The sequence below is a fragment of the Aythya marila genome, assembly GCF_965140915.1.
Source record: "Aythya marila genome assembly, chromosome: 1".
Taxonomy (NCBI): domain Eukaryota; kingdom Metazoa; phylum Chordata; class Aves; order Anseriformes; family Anatidae; genus Aythya; species Aythya marila.
Genome location: NC_139042.1, coordinates 87,104,244 through 87,122,915, shown reverse-complemented (window position 1 = coordinate 87,122,915; position 18,672 = coordinate 87,104,244). Strand labels below are relative to the sequence as shown.

General features: G+C 36.9%; 1 protein-coding gene across 10 annotated transcripts in view; it reads left to right on the top strand.

Annotated features, from left to right (window-relative positions):
* Positions 1-18,672, top strand: part of DMD (dystrophin) — a 1,245,415-nt gene that overhangs the window by 218,671 nt on the left and 1,008,072 nt on the right. Inside the window, exon 1 of one of the 10 annotated variants that reach the window (XM_082770265.1) lies at positions 11,209-11,242. The exons of the other annotated variants lie outside the window; for them this stretch is intronic. Within the exon in view, the coding sequence (XP_082626391.1) occupies positions 11,224-11,242 (19 nt within the window). The 5' untranslated portion in view covers positions 11,209-11,223. Of the gene's footprint in view, positions 1-11,208; positions 11,243-18,672 lie in introns of those variants that run through there. 10 annotated transcript variants of the gene reach the window in all.

Here is an 18,672-nt window from a genome sequence, read left to right as displayed (position 1 = left end):
ACAGAACAAGCTGGTTGGGGAAAAAAATCATCAATATGAAATGAGTTATTTTTTTCCCTGTTGTTAAAACACAATTGTTCTTGCAGAGTAGCAACTGTTGCAACAAGGTTCTTGCTATAAGAAAGCTTTCACATTCCAAGGTGTTCCTGTCACTGCTGGCAAGGAGAAAGAGGGTTCATGTCGAATCAACTGAACCTTTTTGATCTGATATTTCTACATATAGTTATTTTGCAAAAAATCAATTAGGAATATATTGTCTTAATTCCAATGAGAATATAAATAAGTAAATAAACTGCTAGTCATCAGTTCTCTTCAGCACAATAAATGATCAAGCTTTACAGAAAGGCACAGCAGGTTTTCCATCACTTTTTCTTTAAGGCAAGTATTGAAAGTCAGTTAATGCTGACAGCTTGCCAAAAGTGCTTAAAAACCTGCTTAATATATGCCCTAGTCTGAAGAAGAAAGTGAGCTGTCAGTACCTGCTTTTTTTTTTATTTTATTTTTATTTTTCCTGGTCAATACTTAGTAGCTTTTGGGAAGAGAAGCTTTTAGATGCTAATGTTCTTTAATGCCTGTTGTATTACTTCTGTAAGTCTACTCCCGAAATGGGGAAGGAGAGGGTTGACAGTTACAGTACACCAGGCACTGAACCACTTAAAAGGGCATCATTTGGTATTCTCAGAGATCTTCCAGGTAGTCTGCTTCTAGCTAAAATGACATTCTCATTTCCATTTACCATTCGATGCAAGCATAGCACAGACTACTACAGAGAGAGTACAAGGACACAGCCAAACCTTTGTTTTATGGAGAGTTATAACCTCCAATTCATGTGTGAGTTGGAAGGCAGTGGATATATTGAGGGAAAGGAGAAAAAATGACTATTTCTTTACTGGTGTGAGATGTGCATTATGTGACTTGTTAGATAAGACTGAGCTCCATGCTGTCTGTGCCATCTGACCCTGCTATGAAACAGAGCAAGCAGGGGGCATTCAGTGCTGCCAGGCCATAGGGCCTGGCCTCGTCCATGTGTCGGAGTCCTTCAGCCTCTTTGAGGCCCCTGCTTCTTCTTGCTCCTTGACTGGGCCTGCAGGCCCCATGCCCTGTCTGAACTAAAGAATTATTGAGTTGTTACCTAAAATAAGGAAAAAATAGTGGTTGAGGAGCAGAAAGGAGGAGCAGGGAGCAAAAACGCAGAAAAGGAGACCAATAATTGTATTTTACTAATTCTCAGTATAGTTCTCAAGCAAAAACCTAAAACTGAGCAGTTGGTTGGAGCAGTACGCCAGCATTTCCAGTGACTGGATACTTTCTTCACACCTTTTGAACTACTTAGTGGTGAAGATTTATGTGTCCATTTGCAGCTATAATCTCACCTTGTTTTAAAAGACAGAAATGTAAGATTGCGCTCTTTGCTTTTAGACATACTTGTTATTTTAGATCCATGAAAAGGAAAAAAAAAAAAAAAGGCTCTGAAATGTTTGTGTATGATTAACAACTTATCAACTTGTCTTATAGCTACCTCCACTTGTTTTCTACATGTTTAAAGGTTTGCAAAACTGGCTGTATAACTGAAGAGAGAAGTAAACAGCTCATACTTTCAAAATATAACAGTAGGCATGTCTTAAGTCCTAATTGTACAAGTATTTGCAGACATTTAACTTTAAATTCAGTAGGATTACTCATATGCTTAACATCAAGCATGTAATAGATAGGCCATTTTACAACAGGGACCAAAATGTGTAATTGGTATAATACTGATCCCTAAACTGGTTTTGGAAAAGTAGAAAACATATGTTTAGATGCCGAACTGAGGAAGATACAATTCCTGCTGGTTTCTCTGTTCTTCTTAATGCTTTACCTTCTGCTTGTTCAGTAGGAGCGCTACATTTAGCTTTCATTAGGTCCCAGGCAACCTTCTGTATTTTTTTTTTTCCATTGGCACTCCCTGACTGGAATAGAATTCTCCACAAAGTTTTCTGTTGAGATATGTGAATGCTAAAACAAAATGGGCTATTAGTGGTATGGGAGCTCAAAGTGACTGTAAAGCTGCAAACCCCTTCTGTTAGTTGTTTTATTGCTCAGTCTTAATTGCACTGTATATGTGGGGCAGTCATTTTAGCAGTCACATTTAGTGAGTCATTACCATGTTTTGTACAGGATTCTAAAGATACATCCAAGAGTACGCTATATTTGACAAGGATGATGTCATTGGAAATATTCCATAAAAAAAAAAGACATTCTCATAGTAACATGTTATCCCTATGGTGTTTGAATGTCTTTCTCTGTATTTTAACATGTGCTTATGGCAGTTTATCAACCCCAAAATGCTGGATCTTAATCTAGACCTGGGAACATGTCTCAGAAAAACTCAGTCTCTGTTAATTAGTCAAATTCAGCCCGAAGTGTAAATGGACCTCAGTCAGTCTTAGGCTGTTTAATAATTATGTAATTACTATTGCATTTATTCTTCGCAGAGAGCTAAAAACATGACCCAAAGTCAAGTGAAATCTCTAACGGAACTGATTCCTTAGTGTTAAAATTGAGTAGACTGAATTTTTAGTAATATATCTTGGAGCTTCTGTACCAAATCTATAGTTTTAAACTAGCCTCCAGCTTTTTTTTTTTTTCTTCTTCTTTTTTTTTTTTCCCGTAAATCTATCCAATCATGACTTAAAAATCTGGAGAGAACACCAGAACTTGAAATATTTTTTTGGCATTGTTCACTCTTAAAAATGTGTGATTGTATTCTCAGCTTGTCCAGCTTCATCTTGCTATTATTACAGATTTCTTTCTACATAGATATTTCCAGACAATAATCCAATTCTAACTTTGTCTTAAAAGACTAGATAAATTAGGGAGCAATCAAGAATTGTCAAAATAAAAAAAGGTTTTCCAAAGTTTTGGCACAAATGAGATTCAAGATGCCAGAGCTGCCCAGTCTGTAATTATAGAGATGACTTTCACTCTTTAGAATAATTAATTTGATCCTGGTAGTTTTTCTTAATTGTGTGATAAAAATTCAGTCAGACTTTGTCACAAGACTGTTTATATCTGGTCCACAGCACATATTTGTTCATGCATCAGGGGATGATCACACTTGTCCTTATATGATGCTCCATCCCAGGAATGAAAGTGAAATTCCCATGTTACTTCAGATGTGTCTCTTTAAAATAGCTTTTATACTGATCTTTGTAAACTGTTTGTGTGAAAAAAAAAAAAAAAAAAAAAGAAAAAAAAAAGGCATGCAGACTAACAGCAAAATTTGAGTTTTGTTTTAATCTCATAATCTCATAAACTGAAAATGTAGATAGAACATGAAAATACTGCATGAGGCAATCATTGAATCTATTTGTAGTAGGGTCTGTGTCAGATAGATACCAATCCCTATTTTCCAAATATATGTCTCTGAAAAGAGACTGCAGACAAAAGAAAATTTGATGAACCACAATTTGATTTTATTTATGAAACTCCTTACTAGCTTGATAGCATTGGATCAAAGTTTCAATGACTGTGAAAATAATGGAACTCCTTCCTATTTGCATTGTTACCTACATTTCATTAATCTTTAAAAATAGTAATTAATGAATTAGGAATAATTGTTTTTCTAAAACTCTTAAATATAACCATTACTTGGTATTTCCACAAGTCTGTTTTCTTGCAGTTTAAAAATAACTGTTTCCATCTACTGGGTAGCAAAGGAAAACAGGAAGAGTAAGAAGAAAATAACTACATTTATCACTGTATTATTGCTTTTTGCTTGAAGATAAAAACCTCTGAATAATTTCTTTTCTTAGATTCAGGTCCAGTGTCAGCATTGATTTTTGTGTAATTGTAACTGAACTGATGACTATTTTAGTGTATTTTACCGTACACACCTTGGATAGTATTTCAGTTTGTGTTATCATACTGAGCATTTGCAACTTTCATTCTGTATGCAGACTCAGGACTGTTTAGCTAATTAGGATCAAACCAACAAATCTTTGGTAAGCATTCTAGCAAAATTATTGTTAGAAGGTTTTGGAGTTGAAGGTTTATTGTGAAGGTTTCAAGTTGAAGAGTGAGGGAAGGGAGCAATGTAAATAGTATTCAACCGAGCACCATAGCTTATTCTGTCTGGAAACCTCAGATTTCTTGTTTTGTGTCAAGAGATTATCAGCAAGTCTGAGATAGAGCAATTCAATTTACACTAATCTTAATGGTCATTTTAATTGAATTAAGTCTTATCAGTGAGGTGTATTCTAAGAAGGTTTAATTGTACTGCAGACTAGAGCTATCACTCTAAACGTGATCAGGTAAGAATTCACCAGGTAAGCAGTATGGGGCTTGGACTTGAATGAGAAAATGAAGGAGAAAAATGTTCTGGGGATTCAGGTCCAAACCAGGGCTCCTGAATGGGTGAGTAATCTGCTGCTAGAAATGTGCTACTTGCTGCTTTCTGCATGTTTGTCATTTTGGTCATTCATATTTTTAATTTCTTGGCATAATATATAGCTATACTCTGGGATCAGACATATGGCACTGGTCAGTGGAAACCAGTACATATTCTGAAGCAAAAGCAAATTACCTGAATGTAAATATAGTTGGTTTTGATGTTACAGTAGTATCTTTTTCCTTCTTCAATAAGTAACTGAATAAGTTTTACTGAAAACAGAATATAAACAGTACTTCCAATTTTCTAGTAGAGTAATTAATTTTTGTTTTGTTAAAGACAGACTACACAATGGGAATGCAAAATGGTCAGGAATTTCAGGCAAAAGAATAAGAACAGAAACCAAAGAGAAAACAAGGCCAAAAATCAGGAAAGGGATTAAAGTGTCTCTGTTTCCAAAGAAATACAGAAAAAAGCCTATGGCATAGACTGAAGGTTAGGGAAAATGTATGTGCTTTCCTTGATTCAAGTGGACTGCGAAAGGGCATGGGTTTGCATCTCATTTGTCTTTCCTGAGCAGCATAGGGAGCCCTTACAATGAGGTCAGGCCTTCAAGGCTTCCCAGAGATGTATACAGCATGGACCCATCTTCATGAGTGGTCTGGTTTATAATTCATCTTGCCAGGGCCATTCAGTTGAAAGCAAACACCAACATACACTGGGAGTGCCAAAATACCCTGGTTCTTGTCTTAGCTGACATAAAGAACCGCAGGAAAGGTAAAGCAGTGCTTTTGAGGGGTGGTGTGCAAAAGATGGTGCAGCAATGATTTGGGAATCTGGTGGGAATGAGGAGATTGAAATTGTGGTTTCACTCAGAAGCTGCCCCAGATGTTTCCTTGTAGCACTGAAAGAAGAAAAAAAAAAAAAAGGTAACAGAGTTGAGGGATAAGGAAGAAAATGAGGTGCAGTAGAAGGGAGTGTCAGTAAGGACTGCCCTGGGGAAGTCTGGAGACCTCTACCACTGCCTGAAGAAGCACAGGGCAGCAGAAATGTTTTACATGAGAAAGCAGGGACAGCAATATTTTATAATAATTCTTTCTATATAGCTTGCCTAATTATTACACTATCCAAACTCCATATAAACATTAATTTGCAGCACATTGGGATTATAAAACTCAGCAAAACTGTGATTTATAAATTTATCAGAAACAATTATATCCAGCAGACAATTTCTGTATCTTAAGCTTTTCTGACAGTTGTCTGCAGATAAGATTGGCCTTTTTGGCAGTTCGGTAACCTCGGAAGTTGACTGTTCTGTGAGAGTGGGTTTGTGTGGAGATAGGGATTTAATAATGTTTCTTTTACTTTATCACAACGCCAGCTGACAATTGGACAAGCTTCAGTACATTATGCTATATCTGATAATATCTTTAGTTCTTATGTGCACAGTTTAAATTCAATATGTATGGTCTTCCAGGGCAGAAACTGCTTTTTATCTCCATTCAACCAAGTACTCATCATACTGCTACAGTAATAGCAGTCCTTGAACATTCCTGAAAAAATGAGTCAAAATCTATCTAATTGTAATGGTGAAATAATTTTGGAAGGAATTAGGATCAAACAGATCTTTGTTGTACCTTAAATTTTAGGTATATTACTCCTGAAAACACCTCTGGCTCCGAAGATTTATTTCTCATATATTTATACACCAGTTTTCAGGCAGATTACAGTGGGAAGCACAGTAATAGCTCACTAACATATAATGTCTGTCATCCTCCAACTTCAGGTGGATAAAAACCTTTGCCACATATAGGTAATTTGTTTATGTTTTATTACAGCTATGTGGCAAAAATTGCACATTTTGATTTTCTGACCTAATGAGGCAGTCTTTTACTACCACAAACAAGACGTCAGATTTAATAGAAACATTTGGGTTAGGCTTACATACAGTATCATCAGGGAGTCCAAGCTGTGAATGCATAAAAGAATTGTAAATGGAAAAATGACAGCCATCTGGTGTACGGAGTTACATTTTGGGGGCATTTGAGATGTTCTCAGGGACTGCAACTATGATATAGCAGTAACGATCTTCTATTTTCTATTCATATCTTCCTATTCAGAACAAAAAAGTCAAAATGTTGTTATAGCTTGTAACTTAAGAAAACACTGTTTTAAAAGCAATGTACTTCATTGGCAGAGCCTGCTATTGCTTGATAACACTGGCAAAAAGAAGCATAAGGCAGAAGTAAAAAACTGGGGAGCAGGTTGATGAAAATAGAATTCTGTGGTTCAAAAATATACACACAAACATCCGAAACCTGTGGGCTATAAGGATATATTAAAATAGTATGTATCTGCACATGCATTATATATAAAGGATACAGAAGTATGAGGAAAATATTCAAAAACGTAGAATAGTTTTATGTGTATACACTTAGAGTATAGGGACATGATCTCAGTGTTGAGCAAGGCCCCTTGAGTACAGTACAAGCGAACAGCTATCTTCTTCCATAACACGACACTAAACAGCGCAGATGTTGACTTTTGATCTTGAAGCAAAATCAATTTCCAGTGGAGTTTTGCCTTTGACCTATGTAGAATCAGGATTTTGCCTGTGATTTTATCAATTTATCCTTTCTGAAAGCCTTTGTGCGGTTTTTGTTTTTGTTTTCTTTTTCCCTCTGCTCTAGCTATTATTTTTCTAATCCTGGATTATCAAAAATCACTTCAGCCTGAAGAAAATGTGTATCTCTGTATAGAACCCGTTCAGTAGTAACAGCTCTCAATTATAGAAGAATATAACAGGTTTCCTTTTAGAAGGCTTCTTCTCATGAGCTGTTTGTAAGAACTATTTATATTCTCTGCATAAACTCTGATTTTCTTGCAAAAGCATTCAGGTTTCTCAACTGTGATCCAAATTACCTAGGGAGATGAAAATAAACAAGGTCTATTCGCTGATATCAAACCACCTACATGTTTTGTTTTTTTTTTTTTTTTTGCTTTTCAGTGGCCACATTACCTGTAACAGTATCTGGTCCCTCGGCTTCTCCATATAACACCCTCCTTCCCCGAGTCAACTCCTCGCTGAGTAGTGGGGGCAAAGAGGCTTCAGTGATGTAGGAGGAGGGAAAAGACTATGGCAACCACAGCAAAGTGAGAAGCTACTGAAGGCTCAATGCAGGTGGGGTGGGAGAGGGGGTCCATGAGTGCTCTGGGCAGCCCTTCCAGCTGCCAAGGTGGACGGAGGTCAGGGAAAAAGGATTGGTGTCCAGTGTTCAGAAGATAAAGCTGTCCAAAACTAGGAGTCCCAGGTGGGGTATGAATCCAAAGGTAGACTGTGGTGTACAATATGGTATATTGTTTTTCCCATCATCTGATTTATAGCTAAATTTCATCCATGAAGTGACGGGTTATGTGTGACAGAAGAGTTTTATGGTTCTTTTGGATGTGGGAATGAAATTTTGCAGATCTTCTGGTGCATTCAGTTTACAGATTGTAGCACTTCCTTTAGGAAGAGGTTCTCTTTTTTCACTGAAATTACTAAATTTTTGAATAGCAGTAACTTTGTTTAGGTGTCAGGTAACCTAAGCAATGGTGCTTAAATGAATAGGAGTATTTTTTGTTGCATCAGCTAATGAACCCAGTCAGGATTGTGCCTATAAGCAAATGAAGTCCCACAGTGGAGGCTGGGGAACAAAAGAACAGAAAAGCTTTTGATAAATGCCAAACAAAAATCGTTAAAAGTAACTGCTTTGGTGAAATAAGAATTTTCACAAACGTTTTGCTAGATGAGGCCTGTCCTTGTATTTCTGTGGTTTTGAAATACAGAACAGAGGTGGAAGGGACTGCTCTTTGCAGTCTGCCCTTTTGCAGAGTAATGGAAAACAATTTCTCTAAGAACTAGTAGATTGCAGTAATAATTGCTACTTCATCTTCCCAACTAAACTAAAAAATTGAGCAATGTGCTCTGACTCGTGCTAGAATCCTCTGTACTCTCTAACCATTATTTTATTGTGAATTATTAATTTATGTAACTGAGTAGGTTTATTCCTATTTTATCTCTTTCATTTCTTGATTGCTTTTCATGCTCGTGTCAAATTCTTCTAAGTTTTGAAGGTCTTGGGAACAGACACTGTCTTTATTCCTGTTTTTACAATGCCTGGTTTTCCAAGACATGGCTGTTACAGAGTTATCATAGTTTTAAAAAGTCATGTTATCATACAATCACATATCATGTTATCACTGTTACAAAGAGTAAACAGGTAAATAATATGGAGATGACCATATCATCCTTATTTATAATTACTTACTAACCTTGTTCTGTGTTATGCCAGTGCTGGAATAAGCTTGTCATCGTATACATTTTCAGTCATGCACAATTTCTGCCAAAATTTGCTTGAAAAACAGGCAAAAGAAAGAAAACATGCAACCTAGTGCTTGCTGTTCTGCTTGCGTAGGAAGTTTGAAATTGCCTTGTAGAAGTGCATCAACATGTTATTGTGGCTTGAGGTGCTCTCAGCCCTGTTATAGGCACCAAGACATTCCCAGTACTGTAAATGGAGTATTATGAAGAAAGTGCCCAGATTGCATCTTGAGCATGCCATTAAAAATAAAAAATAAAAAAATACCTGAATTCTTTCTTTCCAGCAGCCTATTTAAATTTATTAATTTTATTTTCTCTTGCAACTGACACAGAAGCAAGTTTAGTAATTTTAACAGACCCATTTATGAATATGTCTAGTATATATGATGCTGCCTGTCAGCTCTGTTTGTCAGATCCATCATGAAACGTGGAGTGGCTTATAGAGAAGATATCCATATTCTTAGGAGAAGGACATTCTTGTGGACTTCTGCTTATTTTTTTAAGGGGCAGGGGTGGCTAAAAAGGAGAGTTTTCAGGCATGTTGACATCTCCTTCATGTGAAATCAATGCCTACAGGTGTTTTTTTGATTATTTTTTTTTAATCATCTGGATTTCCAGATCTCTACTCCTATTTTCTCTTACTATTGAACTTTCAATTTTTGCAAAGAACGTAACTGTCAAATTTGTCTTTTTGCTTCATTTGATGTTGGCAGGCTAACTAGACAAATTGACTTTTTATTTAACACTTGTGTTGCACATTTTTGGGAAAAAAAAAAAAATCTTGAGAAAGGATTTTCTTACTAAGGAACTCCACAGAGGTGTTAGCAGGACGCAGGACCATGAAGGACCTTTCCAGCAATGAGCCCACCACTCTCAGTGCAGGATTCAAGGGGAGACAAGAGTCGTGATTCACCATATTAAGTTTGGGAGAAGCCACCTTAAGTTCAGAGCATAGAGAAAGGTTCAGGCTCTGTCTATTCCCTCGCAAACACCACTGGACTGGACTGCTGTCCTGAAAACAGAGAATAATGGTGCTTTTATTATTATTATTATTTTTTTTTTTTTAAGGAGCTGCCATACAGCTTGTGACTTCTTTTAAATGATTTATATTTTTTATGGTTCTTGCCTGCTGTCAAATGAACGAAGACTAAAATCTTTTTTCTCTATGAAGATTCCGAGGTTTATGATAATGGTTTTACACTGCACACAAAACAACAACAACAAACCAACCAACGGTTAAACTTAATGAAACCACCAGATTTTAGAGATCTTCAACTGCTTAAAATCAGTACCAGAGTAACCTGGAATGGAGCGGTGCTAAATATTTACTGTCTCCACACCTGCTGCCTCCTGGCTGTCATGGTTTTATGCTACACTGTGCTTGACAGACCACACACTCTACAGCCCAGCTTGAACTACTAGAATAAATCTTTCCTTGATCAATGCTTTGCCCCCTGCTTTCTCTCTACATGTTTTTAAAACCAGCCTGTTAGCTAGTAAAGGAACTTTGAATTCTTTTCGACATAGTCTTTAAAGTTGGATTAGGAGAGTTTTCTGGGAGAATAACAGTAATGTAATAATCAAATTAATTGGAATAATAAAGACAAAAAAAATAGAGGAGAGAAGAAAAATGTTTGTTTCCCCTCAGCCTCATGGTTATGAAATAAAAACCACAACCCTTTCAGACATGGAGCAAGCATGCTGGTGAAGTTTGCTGAAAGACAGCAGATGGTGTTAAAGTTGGTTATGGCAATATGTGTTACCATCTTCTTTTAATTTAGAAAAGAAGAAAAGGGAGAGGGAGAGAGAATTGTACCTCTTCTATTTTATCTGCTTGTGAGAGCGAGGGAGGAATGTACTGCAAATGGCAATACACTGTCATGTACCAAAAAGACTACGCTGGCTTTAGGGAAAAAATACACAGTAGCAGGCGGCCTTTTTTTCCTTAAGGACTTTAAGCCTGTTTGAATAGGACTGTAAGAGCAGGAAGAATAACCTCCCAGCCGTACAGAAAGGAGAAAGGCGACTGCTCCCCAGGTGCTCCCCCTGCGCCCCACGGGCGGCCAGCCGCCCGCAGCAGCCCTGCCTCGCAGATCCCGCATGACGCCGTCGGCCCGCTGCTGCCGGGGGGGCTGAGATCTCTGATGAGGAGGGACCGTAATCAGGTAGATTGAGCCTGTGTAGGGAGAAACCATTTCTGCGACCAGGGAGGGCGTGCGGCAGGCGCTGGCTGCCCACCGCGGGAGGGTAGCGTGCTGTGTGGTTCGAGGCAGCGAAACCGGGCGTAATTCTCCCATCGGTTCCCGAAAAGGTTGCGCTCCCCTCACGCCCGTGAAGCTGGAGGCAGGTTACGTGTGTGCATTGCCTGCGCCGGGCAATGAGTCTCCCTCCAGATTCTCTGTATTTGGCAGGATGTGTTAGAGAGAAGTACCTACAGGGAAATCAGCAAAACGCTTCCCCATGAAGGTAGCAGGGCTCTGCGCTATCGGAAATGTCTGGTGATTCGTCGGGTGAGTAACAGCTGAAAGGCACACGGCAGACATTCGCAAGAAGGAGCAGCAGCCGTGCGACCCTAAAGCTAGCATTTAGGTCAGTTTGCTGCCTGCTGGGACAGCCCCGGCACGCTGGGGCACCGGGTGCCTGCATGGGGTGGGATGCGGAAAGTTTGTGCAAGGGACTCCCAGGTGAGGGGTAGAGCGGGAGGGAGCTGGCCGAGGGGAAGGGCGAGCTCGGTTCTGTCAGATGGCCCTGCCTTGCCTAACTTCTGTTTGGTCGGATTCAAAACTGCTTGGAGAATATCAACAGGGTGTTAATATGGGAGGGGTGTTAATATGCAAGTAAACTTTTGCATACCGATTTTTTTTTTTTTTCCATGATGATGGACACTACGGTGTGTTCAAATGACAGTGTTAAGTGTTTGTGCGGTTGTAGGTAACAGATGCTGCCTGATCAAGGATTTCATTGCAGTGCTAAATGAACTCCTCATTATGAAAGAGAGCAGAAGGATGTAAAGTTCATTGCAAACAAATTTGGACATGGTCAAATGAATTACTATACTGGTAATACAGAAATAGGTTGAAAAGTGGGCCATCAGGCAAAAACAACCTTACATTCAGTCTAGGGTAATTGAATAGACTTGTCTTTAGAGGATTAATTTGGAAAAGTATCTGAAGAAACTTCATATCTTTCAAGCCATTTGGAAATAAATCTTGAGAGAATACTTGACTGTATATATGTAGTACAGTGCTTCACTAAGGAAAAAAAAAATGCTTGCTTCTGTTATAAATAGGTACCTTGATACTTTATAACACGTCTTATTCTATCCTTTCTCCTAAAAATAAAAGGAGAATATGTATTTTCTCTGAAACAAGCAATATTTCAATGTCTCATGAAGAAAAATAACAATAATAAAAAAATGCCATGGTTCAAAACTGAAGTATTTTCAGGGCATTTCAAAATTAATTTTCTTTTCTCTTCCCACTTTTGCAACCTTTCCTAACTTGGAGCTATAAAATAATGGTTTCTCCATCATAAGGCTGTATAGTGTTGTCATATTGGCTGTTTTTATAAATCTGTTTTTATTGGATTGATTAAAATGCAATTCCCCATTATTAAATTACTTTTATTAGTCCTCTGCTTAGGAGAAAAATGGTTTGGTCTTATTTCTATTATTTCAACATTTGAGCTTTATTCATAAGACACATTTCTCTGGTAACTACAGAGGCCAGTTAATGGTTTATGAGTTCAAGCTGAGTTGAATATAGCTAAGCTCTGTCTTGCTTGACATTTCATCAAAAGCTGTGTTGATTTGCAATGTTTACGGACCTATTTATTGAACCTTCACAGCTTGAACTATGCCACCAAGCTTGTTGACATTGCTGAGTTTATCTCCTGGTGCTTGTGCAATCTCAGAAGAAAAGTTTAGAGCAAATGAGTTATAACAAACTTGTCACAGTTCATAAAATATATAGTTAGAACAATGAAGTTGATCTTCTTGTTCATTGACTGCAAAACATTAGAGAAATCTGCGTAGTCTACCGTAATCTCATCTGGGTAGGTGAGCATATGTCCTTCTCTGCGATATTAACTTCCAGATCTGACTGTAGATTCTCATGTGCGTTAAAAGGCAGCTCCTAAATGGAACAAATATTTTCAGTTCATAAGACTATTTATATTTGAAAACAAAATCCAACCATATTGCAGCACAAAATAACATGATTATCTTACTTCCGTAGATGTCTTATGTTGTGAGGAGTGATCTGTCAAATAAGCAAACAACAAATTGAATCAGGGGCTCATAAACACCATAAAAAATCATTTAAGTTTAAACAACAAGTGCATCCCATGCTCTGTGTTACTCTTCTGAACATCCTGTCTGCATAGCCCCTATTTTTAGGCAATAAAATAAGATATATTTTGCTATATAATCTACTACTATTACTGGATCAATAGTGCACATTATCATGGTTTCAAACACTTCTCTATGCAGCTTGAACAGAAATAGATCAAAGATAGTGCAACTGCCTGGCATCTTTGCAAAAGCAACAGAAAACTATGTACTGTTTATTCAACAACGGTAAAATGGATAGTTTAAGAAGTCTTGGATATTTATTTATTTATTTATTTGAGTTGCAGGGAAAGCTGTTTTCCCATGTGAACATTCTCATAGCTATCATTAACTGGGTTAACATGGTTGTTCATTTTCTTTTTAGAGCTGTGAGTATGCAGCTAGGGATAAACATCGAAAAGGGGAATTGCATATATACACACATATACATATAGAAATAAGGGAGAATTTTTCCATGTAATTGAATGGGCTTTGATTGGGCTCTTGGTTCCTTTTCAACAGCTAATGAACAAAGAGTTTATGTTTTTCAAATAAAAAGTAATTGCTTATTGATTGTTCAATGCAAATTGTGTTCTATGGGCACAATCAGGAAAAAAAAAAAAGCACAACAAAACAACAACAACGTAGAAATATGCTGGAGTGGTGGTGGTGGTAATGTTTGCTTTGCTTAACTATAGCTATGTAACTTAGCCTGCTTAATTATCTGCATAGACTCAGTAGGCTCAGGTTCTAGACAATAGCGAGCAATAAGCTCTTTCTGCAAGCAGGTCCAAGCAAGAAATTAACATTGGTGTCTTGTTTCCTTAATTATCTGTGCATTAGCAGATTAGCCTTCTCACTTAAATGCTTGACTTTGGTTACTGAGAAAGCCCCAATATATTTGTTATAACCTTTGTATGTATAACTACAAGCAGTTGCCATCTGATTAGAACATGCTTTTAGAAAAAGCATGTACAAGCAGTGACATAAAATACATGCATTTTTAAGGATGTTTCCAAAGTGAACAGCTCTCATAGTTACACTCTGTTTCTTAAACTTATGGATGAAATGTGGTTTGGAGAAGGCATTCAAACTGACAAAAAATCATAGGAAATTCTAAAGTTAAAGGTAGGTGGTCTGTGTGCATGGGAGGGGCAACGGAAGGGAATCTGGCTGAAACCCACAAATGCTGGAAGTATCTTAAAATACTTGAGTTTCCTTTGTCACTTATTGACTAGATTTGACTTTTTTTTTTTTTTTTCTTTCCTGGCAGTAGCGACATGCTCTGGTCTATTAAAACAAACAAACAAACAAACAAAACAAACACCATATTTTTCTGTTTACTGTATTCCTAACAGGATGAAGAACTTATGAAAATTTCTCTCTTACACAAGTTTTATTAAGCCCATCTTAAGCAATCAATATTTAAATTATCATAAATTGATACTTCTCAAATGCAGTGTTCAGTTTTGCTCCCAGTTCAGCCCTGCTTTTTGCCAGGTACTTTATGTATCCACTTCCATTGTGGCAGATGGGGAGTCTCCATCTCAATACTCCTTATAGGAATAACTATTCCTACCAAACTAACTAACTAACTAACTAAAGGGAAATTCTAATCATTCTAAGGTGGTTTTGACTTTTGTTTGTTTAATAGTTAATCTTTTATGCCCAGGTAAATGTAGTGATGATAGATGCAGGTGAAGTTTCAGAGGGAAACATTTTCTTTTATGCAGTCTACTCATCTGCAGGAGCAGGACGTTCATCCCATAAAATTCAATTTTAAAGTAAAGATTATATTATATGTTAGAAAGCATCAATTCAGATAGTCATAAATACAAGCACATTCAGTGCATAGTTTAGGTGAAAGGATATTCTGTTGTCACTGAACTAGCTTCTCCAAGGTTATGATAAAAAGGCCATGTTATCATTTTATCATTAAAAAGTAACAGAGATAGTCAAGGCTGATCCTCAGCACTTTTTTTTCTTCTTTTTTTCTTCTTTTTTTCTTCTTTTTTTTTTCTTCTTTTTTTTTTTCTTCTTTTTTTTTAATTCTTTTTTTAATTCTTTTTTTAATTCTTTTTTTTTTTTTTAATTCTCTCTCTCAATGCAATTTCTCTGTGTAAAAGTAGATTTAAGAAATTCACTTTCAATAAAAAATGAAAGGACAAGCATGTTGTTATGGAACTGTTTAACAGAACAGTCTAATGCTGACAATGGGTTGATTTTAGGACTACTCTTAGTCAAGGGAATGAAAGAAGCTTCCTGAAATATTTGATTTCCTGTGAATAAAATTTAATCAGCCTAAGAGAATAATTGGCTGCCTGTTTCAGGTGACGGTATGGGATGAGGGGGAGTAAGCAAGTTTCTTGAGGAAAACGTAAAATAAAATTATGAAAATAAGTAATTGGAGGATGATTTTTCTAACTACCTCTGTGTTATAGAAAGAAATGAAAGGAAAGCAAAGCAAAGGAAAGGAAAAGTAACATGGGGAAAAAAGAAAAAAAAAAAAAGATAAAAGAAAAAGAAAAAAGCACCAAACAATAGCTTCTCTAACTTTTTTTGACAGAGATAACTGTCTTCAGGCAAGTTGCCTTCATGCCAGTTTCATACCCATTGCAGTGAATAAAGGCATAAGTTCTCTTTTGTACAGTATTTAAAATATAAATGCTTCAGGCAGAGGCTGTTCTTTCTACCCTTTTTATATTGTCTAGAACAGTAGACACCAAGGACCTTAAGTGCTGGTAGAAAGTGCAAACATTATGAATAATGCAACATACGATTTAAAAAAGAATAGTCACCTCAAAATGCTGGTAAGGAAAAACTGATAAGGATGGGATGGGCTATGAAAACTTGACTAGAATGTGTAAAATGGATATATGGCTTTCCAGGATGGTAACAAGGGAATCTTCTAGTTGTGGATCTTCTGCTGACAAGTTCAAGCATGATTCATTTATTTTTATTTTTTATTAAATGATTCATTTATTTTTTTGATTAGGTTATTTTACATTTTTATGAGGCTATTTTAAAATTTACTTATTTATTTTTTTTTAATTTTTATTTTTTTATAATCTCTATCTAAATCTTCCTGAGGTAAAAGTACCAACATGATGAAGTCATCTGGAAGAAATCTGGGTGGCTATGCATAACCTTAAATGAAGACATACTGCTCTTTTACAAGTGGTCTACTTGAAGTCTTTTCATAACGGTGCTATAACAATGTCATAGTTTGGAGATGTGTTTTTCTTTCATTGCTGAGAACCACAGTCAGTGGAAGATGCCTGGTCACATTACTTCTATGTGGTGTCTAGAATGTCTAGAATCTAGAAATGAAAAACCTTTGCTCTCACTTCTTTTCTCCACTGGTCTGCTGAAAACCGTTGCTTTTGAGAAGACAAATGTAAAGCCTCTGTTCATCCAGGATTTGTTCTGAGAAGGTAGTGTTAGGTCACAGGAGGCTATGTTTAGAGCCAGGTTTCTGGGTTAATCTCTACATTTATAATATCAGCTGATTTTGTTTATGCTTTTTATACATGCCTCTAGACTGAAACAAAAATTAAAAAAAAAAAAGACGTGTACATCAGTGACAAGCCTGTTAGCATTTTTTAAATCTCAGAATGTCCTGAGTTATTCAGAAATTATAAGGAATAAGCAAAATGCTCCTTAGTAGAATGAACTGTGACCCAGAAAAAAAATAAAGGAGCACAAATACATAGGGAAGAGATTATGAATTTGTTTGTCAGTATGATTAATATATTTGTCACCTCTAGACAGGAGTAATTGGTAATTACTGGAGATTGGGTGGAGCCTCTTAACCCTGGTCATTCCTTTCTTTCTAAATGGTTCAGAAAATTTAGATATTGTGGTTCTACCATTTAAACTATGCACTACATAATATGTATTTATTGCTTTTTCTAGATTCAATGCTTAAAAAAAAAAAAAAAAAAAAAAAAAAAAAAAAAAAGGATTAATTCCTTGTTAAAATACAGTTTTTATTGAGTGCAAGAGATCTGACTGTGATCACCACTGACTTTTTCTTCAGCTCAGGAGTCATACAAGCTCCAAGCAGCTACTCTGAAAAGCTGTAAATTGGATTGCCATGATGATGGCTGGTCCTGCTCTTTCCCCTCCCAGTCCTGCTGGGAGCTGGTCCTGCTCTTTCCTCTCCCAGTCTTCCATTCAACAATGGCCTGCTTTGGGTGGGATATGAGGATGCCCCTCAGTTGCCAACAAACCTGTGTCTTAGTCACTCTGGTGCATGGTTTGGACTTTTGCCAACCAGCAGTTGAATGGGACGGTGGAGGGGCAAGCAGGGCAGTGGTAAGACTGGGAACCATTCAGAAATCCCTAAGAGTCACTCAAATACTCTTAGCTTTTCCACATGCTGGACACAAAACTTATGGCTTCTCAGAAGTTGGGACCTTTCCAGCAACAAAATTCAATTTTGCGTCAGTGATGAGAAGAAAATAAATTACTTTATCCCTCATCTTTGGAGAGCAGAAAATAAATCTTGGTTGTATTCCTGAAAATCCTTTTGAGTCAGCTTGGTCAGATCTAGTAGAGAACTGATGACTTACAGACAAATTAAATTACCTTTTTTTTTTTTTTTTTGGTGATTTGTCTTTCCTGTGGAAGGTTGAGTTTTCTGAGCAGTGAGTTCCCCAACTTACTAGAGTCATATTTTCTCATCTTGATGAAACTCCCACAATCTCAGAGAGATCTTCATAACTGATTCAAGGCTTGTTAGTGTGCTGCATTACCGTGTAGCTGTGGATGTGTCAACAGAGGTCTGTGACAAAAGGAGATCCCAGGAACAAAGCCCTCAGAGATGTCAGTAAGATCATTATGGATTATGTGTAGTATGTTTAGAACTGTGATAGTACTTTCCTGGCAGCGTTTGCAATTAAATTCTTAACTATTTATGAAGTGCAACTTGCAAAATTTTGTAACATTTTGTATTGGAGTGACTGAAATCCTGGGAAACTGAGCAAGCTCTTCAGTGTCGAACAGATGAATTTCTCTAGATTTTTAGCATGTTTTTTGCTTCAGCTGGGCTTATACAATTAGTTCCCATTTTTTGACCTAGCAAAAGGAATCAAATAAACACTATTCAGGCTAAAACAACTATTTTATTCATTTGAATTATTAAAATACTTATGGAGAATTGTTATTGGCAGGTAGTAAGTTCCATCTCCTCCTAACAACACAGTAGATGTTCTGGTGACTTGTAGTACAAGTTGTCAAATAATCTACTCTATTTTGTGGAAGCAGAAGGAGTATTTAAACATGTTGAAATATCTTTTGGTTATGAGAAGTTCTTCTACCATTCTCTTTCTTTGGAAATGAAAAGAAAGATAATTTATTTTCAGATAGTAGCAGAAAAAATGTTTGTAGAATTTTAGTAGCATGGTAAAATTGTCATGAACACAGGTCAGCAGCACGCCATCAAAAAGTGATGCTTCCTCTCAAGTCAGCTCTCCTGAGACTCACCTAGATAATGGTCTCTGCTTTTGGGATTCCCCACAGACACTGGCATACTGGAGCAAGTCCAGATCATTGGGGGCTGGAGCACAGAGCATCAAGGAGATGGATTGATTCAACTTTCAAAAATACAGC